The sequence below is a fragment of the Cololabis saira genome, chromosome 16 (genome assembly GCF_033807715.1).
Source record: "Cololabis saira isolate AMF1-May2022 chromosome 16, fColSai1.1, whole genome shotgun sequence".
Taxonomy (NCBI): Eukaryota; Metazoa; Chordata; class Actinopteri; order Beloniformes; family Belonidae; genus Cololabis; species Cololabis saira.
Genome location: NC_084602.1, coordinates 15,291,527 through 15,309,955, shown reverse-complemented (window position 1 = coordinate 15,309,955; position 18,429 = coordinate 15,291,527). Strand labels below are relative to the sequence as shown.

The window sequence follows — 18,429 nt, the reverse complement described above, 5'->3', positions numbered from 1 at the left end:
AAAGCTGTTCTGGAACAACCAGGTCCTTGTTGGCCTGGATCCTTCCAGACTGACCAACTTTGCTTGGACCTCATCAGAACTGAGCTGGTTGGAGGTCCCATTACATTTCAGCTCTGGAAAGACTTGTTCCAAATGTTGTTTTGGTAGCAAAATCAGCCGATTCGCCCATTTGTATATCAACTGCTGCGAGGTAGAGTAAACTCTTACTGATATGCTGCAATCCAGAAAACTGGCTTCAAAACCGACTCTTCGGAAAATCTGCGAGTGATGTCACTCAGAGGATCTGACCCGCTCTTTTTAAATTGTCTTTGGGAGTGCAACCCTGCACACACCCTGCAGGAGGGGAGTGGAGTGTTGCTGAGACGTTAACCCCTCCCCTAGAGCCAGCTGCCATGAACAGAGCTGTAAGAGGTGCAGCGCCACTTTATACCCATGGTGCTTTGGTCAAAACAGGTCACAGACTCACAATTGTGATCTTAGAAAGTGGTGTCACTTCTTAAAAGAATCAGGGTCAATACAGTATGTGTCCTTTGGAGACTGTCATCAATCTCCAGATGTTGATACAACTGCATTAAAGTTGGCTTTTTACTGATATTCATTGGATATTTGTCTGTCTGACAGATAGACCTAAACTTCATTTAAGTTCAACAATGACTAAACAAAATGATGCCCTTCCTTCACCACTGGGATCCATCATCACATGAAAATTTCACCATAAATTGTATTATTGATGCACTAAAATAAAAACAAGTCCACAAACACCACGAGGAGTAATATGATGAATAAAAGACCAAACACCAGGCAGCAGCCCTGCAAACTGACAGCCGATTTCACATCTGCTTCTTTTCCATCATTAATATCACAGTTTTAGATGTGTGGCTGTAGTCTGGGCTGAAAAATGATCTGACTCTTGATTAAAGCGATCAAGCATAGAAGCACTAAGAAATGATGTGTCACAGAGCCGTAAGATATTGAGTGTGTACGTACGCGGCGCTCCTTCAGCCATCTCTATTGCTGTGATTCCCAGTGACCACAAATCGCTCTGCAATAAAGGAAGTATAAATTCTCATCAAAATGAGTGTGCGGTGCATGCATCTTCTGAGAATTGCAGGAAGGGGGAATCACCTTGAAATCATAAGTGGCATCTGGGTTTTCGTCACAGGCGATAACCTCTGGCGCCATCCAGTATGGCGTCCCGATAAACGTGTTCCTCCTTCCGACAGTTCTGTCCAACTGGGCCGAAACGCCAAAGTCAACTGCAGGCAAAATCCCGAACACACAGACAAAACCAAAGAGCTTTAGAAAAATTTCATAAGAGCCTCTAAATAGAATTGAATTAGCTAATCTGCAACAGCTTGGCCAATTTACAAGTATGCAGACACACGTTATAATCCCCACTTCTTGGGGTTTAAGAGAGAGAGAGAGAGTCCCTTCTTCAGCAGTGTGCCCCATGAAAAGTGGCAGAGCTGCAAAAAAATGAGTAGGCTGGTATTCAGCATAAAAGAAATAACAACTGCTGGAAATGTTACACCGCTACTGCCCTCCCGATCCTGAAGCCATTTTGTCCAGTGGGGTTAGATGACAGACTGACCTAGTTTGACCTCAGCGTTCTCAGTCAGCAGGACATTCTGTCCCTTGATGTCTCTGTGGATGACCTTGTGCTGATGGAGATGAGTCAGACCCTGCAGACGGAGACAGAGACACACCATGAAGGAATGCCACCACAGCAAAGAGCCAAGCCGTGATTATTATTCAAGAAAGCGCTCATTTCCAAAAGGAAACGTCCTTGAACAAGGACGCGCAGCTCCGGTCCGGCCAGAGCATCTGACCTCTAGTTTACCTGATTAGGTTAGAAAAATCACTCTTGTCCTTACTTCAGTAGAAAAACAACCAGAAGTTTAAATTGCCAAAGAAGTTTGCTATTCAGTTATTGTAGCTAACCAAGTAAATAAATGTTTTAAAAGTGGGACATATTATATTTTGTCTACCTTGAAATGTGTCCATTGAATTTCTATTGTAATTTCTGTTGGTTCTGTTGTGAATCCACATGTGTAAATATTTATCAATTTGAGCATTATTTGAAAAAATGCTATTTGTGATATATTTATGATTTCAAAGCTTTAACATTAGTATTTTACTACTACTACTGTCATTTAGCAGACACTTTTATCCAAAGCGACAATTACATCGGAGAGAACACAAGAAACAGATCACATAGGTGGGTACAACATGGATCAGTGCTGGTCAGACTGCTGTGAGTCCAGTTGGACACAGGTGCTGCCATGATAGTGCTCAATTTTTTTTTTAAGTTCCCGCACAACACAACAGTCCCTTCATAGAAGAAATCTACATCTTAAAAGACACCATCATGCTATCATCTTGTCATAAGTGCATGCAGCTTACTCAGTGCTGAGTCCTGCAAAGAGCTGGATAAATCTTCTAACTCATTCTGATGAACAGAGAAGTTTAGTAGATGCAGAAGTGCTGCTTAAAGAGCTGAGTCTTTATCTTGCTGTTAAAAGTAGGTGCAGACCCTGCAGATCGGACAGGGTTTGGTACGCCGTTCCACCATCGGGAAGCATCAGGCGTCTTTCACTGGTTGAGCGGAGCTGTGGAGAGGGAGTGTAGCTCTGGATGAAGGAGTGAAGGTATTGAGGAGCCGTTTGGGTAATTGTTTGGTAGCCAGAAGCAGAGCTTTGAACTTGATGCTGCAACTGGAAGCCAGTGCAGGAAGTGCAGTGGTTGAAGACCAGACGTGCTGCTGCATTCTGGGTAATCTGCAGAGGTTTAATTGAGCAGCAGGAAGGCCGACCAACATGGAATTACAGTAGTCGATGCGTGACATGACCAGAGCCTGAACGTTGGAGCTGTGTCGTATGTTCTGTCAGGTAAGGTCTGATTTTCATGATGTTGTAAAGAGCAAATCAACAAGACCTGGAAACCGAGGCAACATGGTCCTTAAAGGTCAGCTGGCTGTCTAATATGACACCAAGATTCCCAGCAGAAGACGTGGGCACAAGTGTGGTGGAATCCAGCTTCAAGCTTATCTGAGGAGGTAAGGAATGACTGGCTAGACAGACAATAAGCTCAGTCTACGACAGATTTAGCTGATGTTGACCGTCCTTCATCCATGCAGAGACATCAGGAAGATGATATTAGCATTGACACTGTAGTGTCGCCAGGTGGGAATGAAAGGAAGAGCTGGGTGTCATCAGCACAGCAGTGGTAGGAGAACCCAGGAGAGCTGATGATTTCACCTAGTGAAGTGGTGTATAGGGAAAAGAGAAGAGGGCCAAGCACCAATCCCTGTGGCACCCCTGTTGCCAACTCATGCGATCTGGACGCTCGTCCTTGCCATGATACTCTGAAGGATCTTCCTGCGAGGTAAGACATGAACCACAAGAGGACAGGTGGAGCAGTATGAGGACTGAGGATAGACGAGCAGATCTGGCAGCCTGTAGTGACTCAGTAACTGACAGAAGAGCAGTTTCAGTGGAGTGGACTGATGTGGATCATACAGGCAGTTGTCACAAAGGAACTGTGAGACCTGACTGAAGACGGCACGTTCTAGAAGTTTAGACATGAATGGGAGCAGTGAGACCGGCCGGTAGTTTTCAACCTGGGCAGGGTCAGCAGTGGGGTGACCCAAGCTTGTTTGAAGGCAAAGAGAAAGACACTAGATTTAAGAGAGGAGTTAATAATAATAAGTTATTGCAGGTTTGATGATAGGCAAAATGCTCTGCAGGATGTCGGTAAGTACAGTATCAAGAAGACAGGTTGGTGGTTTTGAACCAGCTAGAAGTTTAGAGACTTCATCCTTATTTTATGTTTGATTCTTCAACTAACATTAAAAACAAAACAAAGGAGTTCATAGTTGATTCCATGCCTGTAAAGTGCCCGAATCATCAAACCTCCACCTCCAAGCTTAACAACTGGCACAAGGTATTTACCATACACAGCACATCATTTTATGGCACTAAAATTCCTCTTTGGTCTTGGGTGTTCAAATGGGAAGTATTGTTGTTTGTTTAGCTGTATCTTTCAGACCTAACCCATGCTGTCACATGCTTTTTATGAGCTAAAAGGCCATGCCTGTTCCGTTTTTTTATTTGGTTGTATGGTCAACTAATATAAGCCCATAAAGTCTGAGTTTTTTTTAATTTATTTTGTCTTGTTTAGTTTTTTTGTCATTTCTTGGAGCATTTGAGAAGAAACAGTGAGTGAGATTTTTTTAAATGGATAGAAGAATTGAGTAATTGAATTAACTAAAAATATGAAACCTTAAGCTAATGAGAGGTTCAGAGTCAGCAGGTGCACGAGAAGGAAAAGAAGCACACACACAGCAACGCAGGATCCAAGTGGTTAAAAAAGATATACAAGAAATAACTGACGCCAGAATTTACAGCAGACACGTGCATAACTGACCAGATTTACAGTAGATAACTGGCTACGGCCCATTTGGAGCCGTAGCCGTTGGCACACGTGACAATACAATGATGAGGTTATGGGAGAGTTATCCCTTGTTTCGCAAGTTTGTTTGCGCACTTTCCCAGTTTGCATGTGGCAACTGGTATCACTAAACTGTGACTTGACTGAGTCAAGATTCTGTTATTAACCGAGTCTTCAAGATGTGACTTGTAACTTACCCTGAGAATCTCTCTGCAGATGTACGCTGTCCACTCCTCTTTCAGAGAGTTGCCCTTGGTGTTCTTGATCAGGTCTGTCACCGAGCCAGCTCCACAAAACTCCATGACCAGCTATGTACATACGGACAAACACAGAAAGCTGATTAAACCAAAGAAGACCCAGAGAGGTTCAGGAGAAACGTTGAGCTCTTATAAGGCACTTTTAGGTGCTCATATAACAAATAAGAACAATATTACATTTTAAATGCAAGTCATTAGCAGGTGATGTTTAACTTCATAATAACATCTAAGCTCTAAATTATGCGCGGCAACAGCATTAGTCTTTTGCCTCTACTGAGAGTCGTCTGCATAGATCGGTAGTTGACTTGTACACAGGCCTGACAACGAAGCAGCACTTTTTACATACTTTTTGTACATTTAGTTTAAGTTAAAATTATCTCTGGGTGTTTGTAGGGGCCCAATCCACCCTTTTACTTAAGTGGAGCAACATTTTTGAGTCTTGTCAGAGGCTTAAAATAGCTATTTAGTCTGATGTGCTCAGTTTCCCTGTGCATTAAGATTAAGTGCCTCAACAAAAGTTTACACTTCTAGTGAGATTCCCTGCTGTGGGATGAATAATATCTCATTGTATCATATCGTATCGAATTGCATCTCATCTTATCATATTGTATTGTATCTAATAATAAGTCTCAGAAAACAGGAAATGTCCAGGTTCCTCAGAGTATTATTTACTCCTATGGGTTTGCATCGATGCAAGTGCTAAAAAAACATCAAATTCCCCCACATTCCCTCCTCTCCTCTCTCTCCTCTTGGCATTACATCCACAAACACTGTTGGAGACAAATTCATCTGGTCAGTTCTGGCTCGGCCGCGTGCCCGCTCTGATCAACCCTCTTGATTAGAGGGAGAAATGGAGTTGGCAAGTAGCCGCCAAACCTCTCCCATCCAGGCAATGAGCATGTACTCAATACACAGCTACAGAAAAAGAAGCCTGCAGTATGTGTTCAAATAGGTGAGTATATAACTGTACACTGCCATGCTCAGGGAAAACTGTCGGCTACTGAGTCAGGAAGAATTATGCAGAGAGTTTACTCTGGCTGGTGTTTGCTGCTGCATTTGCTTACGTGTGTGTCCTATTCTTATGTGATGAATGCAGCAGCATTGGATCATATTAAAACATGATTAATCGCAACAGCCAAACAGTCACACACCAATTCAAATCCTTTATATCTTTCATTTGCACATATTGTGTAAAAAAGTTTCCAGTGCAAACTTTTTCACAGCTATTGTTTCCATTAGTGGTCTTTTTTTCAAACAGAGCATCAGGATCTTATCATATGTCTTGTGAGATACATGATTATAAAAGTGCAGATTAAAGGACACACAAACACAAATGTCGCCATACCCAAAGCTGGTCGTCTATGCCAGGAGGGTTTTTCTTGATGAAAGCTCCATAGTAAGTGGCGATGTTCCGGTGGTGACTGTACTTCTTCAGCATGTTAATTTCGGCTTTAATCTCCTCTTCCTCGTCCTGGCACAAAAGAGAACAGAAACACCAACAGGCTTTAGACAGGGCCCCCCATTTCAGACCCCTCACACATCCTAATGGGATGTTTATGAAGCAAAATCAATCACGTCGTTCATGGATTTGCATTCAGAATCCATTTAAATTCAGAAAAAAAGGGAGTTGCAAAGCACACAGCTGGGCCCTGAATTACCCACAGTAACAACATTAGTCTTTAATGAGGTCCTGCCCATTAGCCAAGCGCTTTTTTGGGGAACAAGTTGTTATGGTGGTTGTTAATTACTTTAAATGTTCAGTCTTATTTATTATATAAAATGTCAGAGTTGAGTCATAATTAATTCAATCTGGCCTTCATTTGCTTTAGAAAGATGATTTTTTTTTAATAGTTTTTTATAGTTTTATAGTTTATAGTTATAAAGTGAGCTTTATAGTAGCTCAACGGGTCTGTAGTTTTCAAAATCAATAATCATTCGTTCTGATTGTATTTCAGTGAACTGATTCACACAGGTCGTGCATTGTCATGTTTACTTTGCATCCCGCACAAGTTCACTTCCCTCCTCGCTCATTCATGCTCCTGTGGATTCACTGATTCGCGACGTCCTGTGGTGCGTAATTTCTGTAGTCCTGCATTGTTTTCCTCGCAGCTGAGGGCCGACATGGAGGCGTAGGGTGAGAGGATCTCTAAAAATAGCTGAGACACGCCTGAGACCACACTGCTGTCCTAATACCTCCAGCTAATATTACCATGGCAATAGGCCTGTCCTCATTTCCTCTCCTCTACATCATGTGCACACATGTGCCCACGCGCACGTGCACACATGTGCCAGCGCAGACTCATTGCTCATAATTAGATGAGACGCGGTCGACGGTGGTATAATCGCTTCAGATGATTTTTCTGGGTGTGGGTACCGGGCTGTGTGTTTGTCCGCGTGCACGTCTGCATCTTACCCCGGTGACATCCATGACCTTGATGGCTGCCAGCTGCCCCGTCTTAACGTGCCGGCCCTGGTGAAAGAGGGAAAGGACAGAAGAGTGGAGAAATGTAAATGAGACTATCAAAGTTTTCTATTCCTGTTCAAGTCAAATGCATCCATGTATCAACGGGAGCAAAAAAATCCCTGTCTGAGATATCTCTCATACCCAAGTGTCTTATTATTGTTTTATATCAATGCTAGGATGCCTGAGGATCCGAGGGGGGCTGAGAAACCAGGAGACTGGAGGCTGAGGGGCAAATGGAAAGCCCGAGTGGTTCACACGCAGCAGAGCATCTGTGGTTGTCATCGACTAATGAAGCTAACGAGGATGGAGATGCCTGAACCGCTGACAACTATTACTCTCGCCTGTCCTGGACTCAGCTGAGTAGCATCCCATAGCCTGATCAGAACAACTTAACACCGGCAATAAAAACAAATACTGAGGCACACAGTCTAGCACACACAAACACAAATAAAACACAAGGGCCGGACTGTTTTCCTTCTGGAATTGTTAGAAACCAGATGGAATTAAGGGTCTGGCTTAAAAGCCGCTCTCCTGAGAGCTCTAATTGAAGGATTGTTCTGATAACATGTGCTACGGCTGATAATCGGGCGAAAAACAGTCAAACCGTGGGGGCTTCGTTCATTTGCTGGGATAATTTTATGTATGTCTGCACTCTGCCATCGGTCATTAGTCATTCTCGCCACTTCGTACTGTATATTCATGTCATTTGAAGGGATCAATAGCACTCCCACCATTGCCAAAACTCAATTTACCGGATTAATAGCTTGTGAGTCTTTTATTATTTATTTTTTTGCTCTTCCTTGCACTCAGTTATAGCAAAACTGTCCGGTGGTCAACACCAGTTAAATCTTTATCACGCATCAGTTTCCAAGGTTTCAAGGTTCTCAGTGTAAGTTCTTCAAGACTTTTACCTTTTGCGTCCACTTCAAAAGGCACCATAGCATGCAATTGTTTTGAGAAAGCTGAAATAGGGATGTAAACGTAATCTGACTTCATTGCTACTGTATGAGTTAAATTTTTTATTGAAACACCCAACTTTTAAACTTGCTGATTTATTGCTAAAAGAAAGTTTTATTATGGTAATTCTGCGCCTCACAATGCAAGCTAAGCACCACTGGATGGCTGAACGTGGTGATCAGCCTCCCTCTCCCTCTCCTCCGTTTGCACACGCTCACATGCAAGCGCGCTCGCATGAAACCCGCGGACCCAATTCAGTGAGAGCAAAAGGAGCTGGAAAGACTGACCAGGGATTTCTCATTAGGATCAGACTGTCCCAATTCCACAAGCACAAGGAGCAGCTTTGTTGAAAACCAACAAAAGAATTACAGCCACTTACAAACCCCGAGCCTCAATCACACGCACGCTCCCAGACACACACACAGGCGTGACACAAAAAGATCTGAACTTTTTTTTTCTATTACTCACACAGACAGAAGGACTCTTACAAACACCCACGCAGAAGGATGTGCGGGTGGAGAGGGGAGGGAGGGGGTGGCCGAGGGAGTCAGGGAGCAACAAAGAGAGCAGGACAGCGAACGTGTCAAACTGATATCAGACATGGATATTATCAGAGCTGGATAAAGATTCATTACCACGAGCCACCTGACAACCTCTCTCGATTCATCTCTCCTGCTGCAGCCGCGCGGTGCCATCCAGCCTTATTAAATGTTGAAAGGAGCATCGGAAGGGAATTAGCACAGTCTGCTCATCTTTATCTCCTGCTCTCTCCTATTCATTTATTTGGAAATTCAAAAATGTTACAGGGATGAGAGATTGGTTGGTGGGGGGGTTATTAAAGAAGCATTTTCCAGAGCTCTTAACACCGTATGTTCAACATTCATATTGAAACAATTCCAGAGAATGCTGTTAACACTGTGAAAGGGTGTTTCAGCCAGAACTACAATCCTTTTATGAATCTCTGACTAATATCTCTTTATGACTCCAACAAAGTTACCAAGTGTAACTGAGAAAAAATGGGATTCTGAGGACACAAATCTTGTCTCAAAGGTGAAACTAAGCAAATAACAAATAAAGGTCAATCTCTTCTCGCTTCTGCTGCTGTGAATTTGAATGGGGGACCACATACATAACTGCAGACAACCACAGACATAATTGCAAAATGCATGACAACTCCATTGCTTTCAACACAGCAGTATTGCATCGTCCGCTTGCATGTAGTAGACGTCACTTCCTGCGGGCCTCATGTCGCAAGAAATGTTGCCCGGAGGCGATAGACGTGACTCTCCACCAGCATTTTGCTTTGCTGGTTTTGCACCGTGCACACGTGGAACAATAACCCGAGTTACTCATCAAAAATATTGGGTTGCTCTTTGATATTTTGTCAATCTTTGCACCTCAGAAGTCCTCTTAAAGGTAGGGTAAGCAATTCTACTCCATTTCTAATCCCGAACCCTTTTTTGACACTATCTCCTCACCATCCATTAGCATTAGCTGCACATCTTGTGGGTACCTTTTTTTACCTTTTTTCCTGCACTCAATGTAAAGTGGAAACAGAGTGGGGGCAGCCTGGTGATAGGAGGGTCCATGCTCATGCACATGATGTAAGGAAGGAAGGAGAAGCTTGGGAGGGTTGATTTGTGGCATGTTTTTGTGAAACACACTGGAGGGAGGGAGGGGCTGACTCCCTGTGTTTTCTTGATGTTTTGATTCAAATATCAACAGCTGTGTCCAGAAATCGCTTACACTGTCTTTAAAATCTCAATACTTATAATTCAAACCACTATCCAGAGGAAGCACTTGGCTAAATGATTGAGATGAATTCATTATGTCAGCTCTCATTCAAATACTTTAACGATGATAGACCTTAATAAATCAAATAAAATGCCTCAGTTCTCTTGCTTATTTAAGCGTGGATCAGCTGATGCCGTGCTTGTTATGACACTAATCTCACACACTTTTATGCCTGTCTGGTGTATGTTGTCTTTCAGTGGCTGTAAAAGCACTAGGAGACCTTGCCCATTGGTTGAAAAATTGAAATAATCCACCCAGGATCGATGTCATGTGCAGCCATCGGCCTATAAACTCATCCGTGCATGACACAACCACCATGCTGTCCTTCATGGATTAGCCAGTATCTTTGGCATGGGGAGATAATGGAGTACTACCAGCTTCCCACAGTGGACTCCTCGGCCAGTGGACAGAAGGAAGCACCGATTGCTTCTCTGTGGACCCTCCAATATGGGGCGCGTGTCCACCCACTAGTCACATTTGTGTCTGACTGTTTAGAGCTTGGACAAAGTTTGGGAAGCCGGTGTTCCTCCAGTCCTGAAGCGTGACTTCCTCTTCTGCCACTGTTGAGTCTATCCTGGTCTGTGGATTAACTTCAGGGACACTTACATCTTAACTCCAATCCTCGATGGATGCTGCGAGCAGCCCGAAAACTCATGCAGCAAACATGGAGCTCTACGGATCCAGAGGAGAAGGTTGCACTTTCAAACCTTTCCTTTCAGTTTTGGCTCAAAATAAGAAATACTGAGAAATTATCTTCAAATTCGATGTGAGGGAATATCTCAGTTTAGGCGTGAATATATTGTCATGCATGAATTAATATTGTCCCGTTAATAAAAAATGAAAATAGCTGCAGCGCTGGTAATGATAAATAATGCACTGGATTCCACCCCAGTACGCTGTCATCCGCTCTCTCTCGCAGGGATGGCCCACTCTCTCTCATCCAGCCCATTCAGAACGAGCAGCATCGAGCCTCGCAGGCTTGTTCATCCCTTCCTCCACTCGTTTGTTGACTGCATTGCCTCTCTGACCTAGATCTGCAGTTTCTCCCTCTGCCTTCCTCTCTTATCCCTCTGATTCTCTCTCTCATTATCTAAATCCTCTTAACTTCTCACAATCTCTTCTTTATGCCTTTTCATTAATTCCCAAAATCTCTCGCCTACTTTTCCTCTTCCTGTCCCTTGTATTTTCTGCTTCTGTCACTCCCTTGCCTCTCGGCGCAGCCCGGTGGCCTGGGAAAAGCTGGTCCTACATGAACACAACTGAACTGAGCTTAATGCCGGCGAAACAGCACTCGGCTCTGAGCTTGACAGACAAATGTGACACGAACAGAAGGATCCATGCACCCCTTTCACTTTGCCTCAGCTAATAATGCTTATAAAGCGCTCAGCAAACCACAATGCCCCAACGAGGGCTTGAGTGTCTTCGCGAAGCAAAACACACATCCTGCATGCTTCGGCAAACAAATGCTTTCATCTTAATAGTCATTATACTCTGAGCACTGCGCATCGCAGTCCTTTCCAATGAGGTAGAAATACCCTCAAATGAACAAGCCGCTTATTTATTTTTACATAAAATGGTCAAAATGCCTAGTTTTTCTGAAGCATTTTGACCAAATATGATTCACACACACACATCCACAAGTAGCTGTGATGCCACCAGGTGTATTGGAGCGATAACAGACCAAATTGCCTAGGTTTGTTCCGCATGGATGAGCATACTGCAATGGAGACAGAAGACGGATACTAAACTGATCTGATAAGCCACATCATGAGGGAGTTATGGCTCGGCATCATCTCGGCAGGTCAATATTGTTCACACTGGCTGAAACTTCCAAATGGATTCATTCCCAGGTGGAACCATCAGACTAAATAAGTTACTTTCAGTAAAGCATGTGTTTTTATAAAGCAATGTCCTTCGCTCTTGTTTGGGTTTTTCTTTTAAACATCTGAGGTATATTTACAGTCCTAGAGGACGAGCATGTCCCAGCACACACTTAGTAGATTCCAAGTAAATCGAGAAACACAAGCCCTCCATTGTACTCAGATGTTTGATATGACTTCAGGCCTAAACTAGTCCGTCAGATTATGCCCATTCACTAACCGAAAGAGCAGGCTTTATGCAATGACTCATATCTGGTTGTCGGTTGTCCGGTTGCCCGCCGACCGTTGGGACTGCCATCTGATGATCCAAGTCAAATCCAGAGTAACCATACAAATTTTGTGTGTCAACAAGCAAAATAATTAAGGCAGGTGACCAGGTACCCATCCATGCATCCATCCATCCATCCATCCATCCATCCATCCATCCATCCCCACAAACACAAATACCCTCAATATGACCCCAGTCCATCACAGTGGTTGTTTAAAACAATTTAAAAAAAACTCCATTCCATATTGTTTCTTGGCAAAAGGAAATAAGTGGTTCATCATCTTGGTCCAAAAAGTAGTTTAAGAAAGTTCCCTCACATCAATGTGTCATCTGATAGTTGTTTCAGCTTCAAGCCCCCCGTTTTATCTCGCTCTGATTCAGACAGACATTCATCTTGCATCTGGATTAGTCTGAAATAAAATGCAGACCTGCAAATCTTATTTTAGATCAGTTATCAAGTATGGGATGGCACATCCCATCTCTTCGCCCTCCTCTGCTCTTTTACATGTTCCTCCACGAAGGAGGTGTCAAAGTGAGACGAAAAGTCTATTTCAGTAATTATTTCAATGCATGATGCCGATTAAATGCAGTCAAGCATTTGGAATCCGTGGAAAAAGGTACAGTTTTATGACGCCGTTTGTCTTGGCATGAAGGAAAGGAAGTTGCGTGCAATAGCTTCTTCTTCTTTTTTTTTTTAACCTCTGCTTTGGCTAAGCTTAGGCTAAATGTTGCCATAAACACACATATGGCACCGCAGGCTGCAGAGGGAAGCATCTTTTCATCCTTCCCAGCCTGAAGCTTCAGTTAGCAGATTTAAGTAACCTAATACAACCCGCCGCTAAATAACATGATACCCAAAGCTTCTGCCTGTGTGTACATGAGGGTGAAATGCTTCTACATTTTGTGTATTTTGTCTCTTTGTGTGCTTACCCTCACTGAGTCAATTAAACACACACACACATACCGCGGACACATTTGGTATGCAGGACACTTCCTGTGGTAGCCTAGCAACAGTCTCGGCCGGCCAGAGTACAGCGGTCAAGACACTTAAATATACACACCTTAATGTGCAATCTCTCACACAAGGACGGGGGGGAGACGGCAGGGAGTAAGTAACTATTGTCTTGACTTGTGAGACTTGTGAGAGTTACTGTTGTGGAGGGGAAAAAAGGAGGGTGAGGAGAGGAGGAGGGAGTGAAGTGGGTGAGAACCGAAGGACCTGGCTCGGTGAGAGGGCTGGATTTCACACTGCACGGTCAAGAGGGAAGGTCAATAGGAGCCGCTGGAATGGTGCTTTCTAATTACGTTGGAGAATGAGCTTGAAGATTTAAAAACCCTCATGTAGATTTCAAGCCAAGTCTTCTCCTCATCCGAAATGTAAACACCTCCATGAACGTTACGAGCGTTTTAGCCCATTAGCCGCACATCCCATTACTTGGGGTCAATTATCAAAATGTCCAACAGAAGCGTGATTGATGTCCCACTTGTTAGACATGCAAGGCATTTCATACATTTACAAAGATTCAAAAGTAACTCAGGCGCTCTGACATCAAGTAATTGATGTTGTCAACTTTGCAAAACTTTGCAAAACACGAGGCTTTTCAGTCCAGATGGTACAGTAATAGGATGAAAATAAATATACAAACAGATAATTAATTCCTAATGAATGGATATACAAACATCTACTGATAAAGATGCACTGCGGACATCCGACTGTAATGCTGGAGGAACCCCTTCATCCTCTGATTGCTGTGGCATCTGATATTTCACAGACGGCTGCCAAGATAGGAACCTTTTTGGCACGGAATGGAAACAAAGGAACATCTTGCCAGCTTGTCTTAACAAAGTCCTTGCCCTGTTGCGCATATGCAGCACATTTACGATCAAAACACGACAAGTTGATCCTTTAAAGTTGGAGGGGCTTTCGGGGTGCTACAAATGCAACCGTAAAAAACACGTCTACGTTTGTGTTGGATGTGACAGCTGTTGGGAGGATGGCACACAGGTGTTGCAACACTTCTGGAAGGAGCGAGATCATCAAGATGGAGCTCATCCTTTCAGATCAACTTATGCTAGAATGCTATCAAAGTCATTCTAATATCAAAGGAGGACATCTAAGACAAGCAGAAACATAATTAGAAGAAGTCATGCAACACCTGCAAAGCCAATTAACTTTTTTTCCTCAGCTTATCATGCGTAGTTGTTCCTCGTATTTATATTTGCTTTGTTCTGACGATAGATCATGTCACTAAAGATTTTTCTCTTCTCTTATCTTGGCTGGGTTATAGCAGAGGGATGGTCACAGAGGGCATCAACATGTTTCTATTCACATACTTTCCTTTTCTCAAGTAACAGCTGCTTATAAAAGCCAGAAATGGAGCGGGAGCCAGGTTTTATGAAGTTTCAGCAACAAATACTGTGGTGTGTGAAGGGGGTTTGGGCTGGGGCTGGGGGGGATTAATGTGTGCAAGACCAACTGAGGAGTATGCTAGATGAAAAGTAACTAGTACGCCAGTGGAAAGAAAAAAAACAACTTTTCCAGAAATAATATTTGCCAACTTCTCATTAACAGCTACATGGAACTGTGGCATTACTCCAGGTGACCTTCACGGCTGCCGGTGAGTGACAGCACTTTACTTTGTAGCTGGCTGCCAATAAACAAAACAAAAAAATATTGATACCCCAATTGAAACAGGATGGCCCCCTAACTAACAAATATCCTGATGTCCGGGTCGTCGGGACCAGCCCTCGAGGAAAGTATGGTTCCCCCTTCCCCGTCTTTAGGATGTAAGTCCAAAATGGTTCCCCATCCCCAGACAGTGTTAGACATGACTCTTCCTCGATGTGCTATTCAGTCAGAAACACTGTGTTAATATTTATATTTATATATTTAACATGGTACACTGGTAGTAAAGGAGCACATCTGAAATGTTTGTTATTCATGGTAATATCTCCTGTTCTGCAATGTAGAAAAGCATCTGTTTTCATGCATCTGCATCATTATGAAATGAATGGTTTGCGATAGTGTCCGACTGATCAGCCTTTTTTTCGATTATTTCGATCACCGATTAGGGGGAAATCAAAAAGACCGATAGCCGATATCAGCCGATACGATTATTACCCTTTTTTACCTTTTTGGGAGAAAACAAATTTCAATACAAGAATTCATTAAATGAATGGTGAGCAATTTATTGCTTTAACTAGGAAGGACAGCAATATTCACTTCGCACGGCTCACACATCAAAAGTGCAAATTATGGAACATCAAACAAAACAAGCAGCATTTCAGTTATTAAAAATAACATTAAGTGAATTTTCTCTTTACATAAAATAAAAAAGCTGCCTATAAAAAAAACAAATTAAGAGGAATAACAGCCTCAATTTTAGAACAGTCAGGCACAATACTCCCAATTCCCAGACCCAAACCACAGCAAGTGCCTACTTGGAGGTAGTAACAGTAAGCTAACTAGTACACATGACAAACAACCAAACAGTACAGGTTGTGAAAATGGCTACACAGGTTGTTTTTTTAAGTGCAAATATTTACTTAAGTTTACTTAAGTTTGAGCATGTTGAACATTCTTAATACAAAAAGAAAATGCAGTATTTCAGTAAATTTCTTAATTTTTCTTTAAAAAAAAAAAAATCGAAATGATTTATTTTCGATTTTTTTTTTGGGGGGGGGGCCGATACCGATTATTAATAAAATTATGAAAATCGAATTCGATTATCGGTCGCCCACTAGTTTGTGATGGTCTACAGTCTACACCAGCCTTAGTCGCTCCTCTACTGCTGGTCATTGTTGAAATGATTCTGTGGCGCCTCTGTTTGTTTAGTTTAGGATCTCACTGGTTACTCCCATTGTCCCTATTTATGATTTGTAACCAGATGTTTACTCTCTGAGATTAGTAAATCTGACCCTTGAACACTAGAATAGGCATTAAACCATCCATCCATCATTCTTCTTGAGTAAAAGCAAAATAAAAAGTCAAACATCATTTTCACATTCATTTGCAAAGAGTAAGCTATGAGTGTAATCGCGGCTGGAAATAGATAGCTGAGCATATACAGTATGTTGGCTTTTGAGCTTGCAGAGGCAAATTCACCGAACTGGGAGCAGACTGCCAGATTGTGTTGATAACTCTTTACAAAAAAAGGAAATAGGTCAGGCCATAATCCTAATCTGTGCTCTCCTGGTAATCCACACTATCATACACAGACATCAGGCACTAACTGAATGCCGCGTAAGCAAATGTTTCTCTTGCTCAGGTCCTTTCGCCACGCACCGTATGCGCGAAGTAGGCGACGTGTCAGCCGTCGCTCAACACATTATTCTCTTTTGTCGGTTCTCTGACACACAGATCCTGGAGGTAGATGGCTGTCGAGCACGTTCACACTTACACAAACCTAAATTCAGCCGTGTCAGGGTTGAAGTATTTTCGACAACTGCCGTTTCAGTCTGAAACCTGAATATCAACACCTACGGTTCCAGTCTGCAGTCTGACAACGTCGGCCGGGTCGCCGGAGCGTGCTGGAGCTGAAAAGTGGAAGGATAAAAGCCACTTTTGGCAAACAGACATTACAAAACAGTTCTGCTGTGAAGAGCCCAAAGAAATACAAGGGCAATACTCCCAGATACACCTCACCGCCGTTCAAACACCTGCAATCATTCTGCACCCGGGCATGCCCGCCTACAACCACAGCGTGCCGACAGGAGCGAGTGTGCACGCTCGCGCTCCCATGCTGTTGTGCAATCAGTGAGGCAGTAAATAAAAGTGACAAAGGCCTCCATTCCAATCAACTACTGCACTACCCAGGAAATATAGAAGCACCCCGGGGCTGCTCTCGCTCTCACACGAGGAGAGGAAGGAGACAGATTGAGACAGGAAAATATTTAAAAGCGCAGATGACAAGAGGGTAGTGAAGACGAGGGGGATAACGTATGCCAGCAGAGTTTGTGGGAGAAGAAAGAAGTAGGGAGAGAGGTGGAGGAGGTGAAAGAAATTAAGACGAGAGAAAGACGGATGAGCGCAATGATCTGTGGAATAGCCGAGAGGCCGTTCATCAGCGGAGGGGGAGAGGGCGAGGGGGAACTCTGCATCGGATGGCTGGCGAGTGTTTATTTGACTTCAAATGAACTGTTGTTATCTGGTATCGCCTACTGAGACAAAAATCTATCAGCAGTCTGATATATACTTGCTCATTAACCTGTCCGCCGAAAGAACAACCAGCTAATTATGGCCGTGAAAGAGGCACTTTAAAAAACTAATGTACGAGAAACGGACCAATCTGGGTCCGGGGAAAAGGATTTCAAGGTGCTAAGCAAGCACAAAAGTCCACTATATGGTTTAACTCGAGCAAGAAGAGGGAAAAGAAAGTAAATGAGAAGGAAACGCTCGACTGTGATTGGAGTTAAATAACATCAAAGGCAATTAAAGGAACAGAAGCGACAGAAAGCTGGCTAAGAACATCAAATCACAAGAAAAACAGTGTAATAGTGTAGACTACCAACTATGGCAGCATATGTACATCCATACTGTGTGCATGTAAGGTCAGAAAAAGGCAAAGTGCTTATCCCCTCCATGATACTCCATCCTCTGATGTAATGGAGCTAAATCAACATGAAAAGGATAAACCGTAGCTGGATGATCGTGTGCGCAAAGCTCATTTCTGCTGGACATTTGTGTGAGACCCAGATTAAGAGGAATGCACATACATATTAACAGATCTAATGTAAACAAACTGTATTTCTGTTTAGTTTATCTTAGTTAATCCGACCAAGTAGCTGCAGGATTTCCGTCCCTGAAATGAAGGATTTATTCAGTTACAGTCAGCCGTCCGCAAATATAATAAATGTGGATAAGATTTGTGTTCCGTTTAGTGTTTTTTGGAGGGCAGGATTAAAGCATTCATAAGTCTCAAATTCATGGATAAAACATGCCTTATGTGGACTGAGCCTGAATATGAGCTGTTTAAAAAAAAAAAAAGGATGTATGTAACTAACATTTTTAAATAATCAAGTTTCTGGCGAACCATCTGAACTCTATTCTATCAAGTATCCAGTTAATGTGATACCGGGGTCATGATTTGCAGAGGTGGGTAGTAACGAGTTACATTTACTCTGTTACATTTACTTGAGTAAGTTTTGGGAAATTTTGTTCTTTTAGGAGTAGTTTTGAATCACTGTACTTTTTACTTTTACTTGAGTAGATTTGTGAAGAAGAAACAGTTACTCTTACTCCGCTACATTAGGCTACGTTGAGTTCGTTACTTTTCTTTTATCCCTTTTATCCGCGTACGCGTCAATCTCATGACATCACTGGGTGATTCTTTGGGAAAAATTTTTGTTTTTGCATGTTTT

At 42.8% G+C, this 18,429-nt stretch overlaps 1 protein-coding gene across 19 annotated transcripts in view; it reads right to left on the bottom strand.

Moving 5' to 3' along the window:
• The window catches only part of LOC133461954 (TRAF2 and NCK-interacting protein kinase-like), an 82,766-nt gene that overhangs the window by 38,826 nt on the left and 25,511 nt on the right, over positions 1–18,429 (bottom strand). For all 19 annotated transcript variants that reach the window (XR_009784238.1, XR_009784239.1, XM_061742991.1 and 16 more), the window contains exons 3-8: positions 7,120–7,176; positions 6,052–6,177; positions 4,647–4,757; positions 1,592–1,682; positions 1,126–1,256; positions 988–1,042 (exon numbers count right to left, since the gene is read on the bottom strand). Coding sequence is in view for 17 of the 19 variants with exons in the window: in XM_061742991.1 (XP_061598975.1) it covers positions 988–1,042; positions 1,126–1,256; positions 1,592–1,682; positions 4,647–4,757; positions 6,052–6,177; positions 7,120–7,176 (571 nt within the window). In the remaining 2 variants the exon portion in view is untranslated. The remainder of the gene's footprint in view (positions 1–987; positions 1,043–1,125; positions 1,257–1,591; positions 1,683–4,646; positions 4,758–6,051; positions 6,178–7,119; positions 7,177–18,429) is intronic.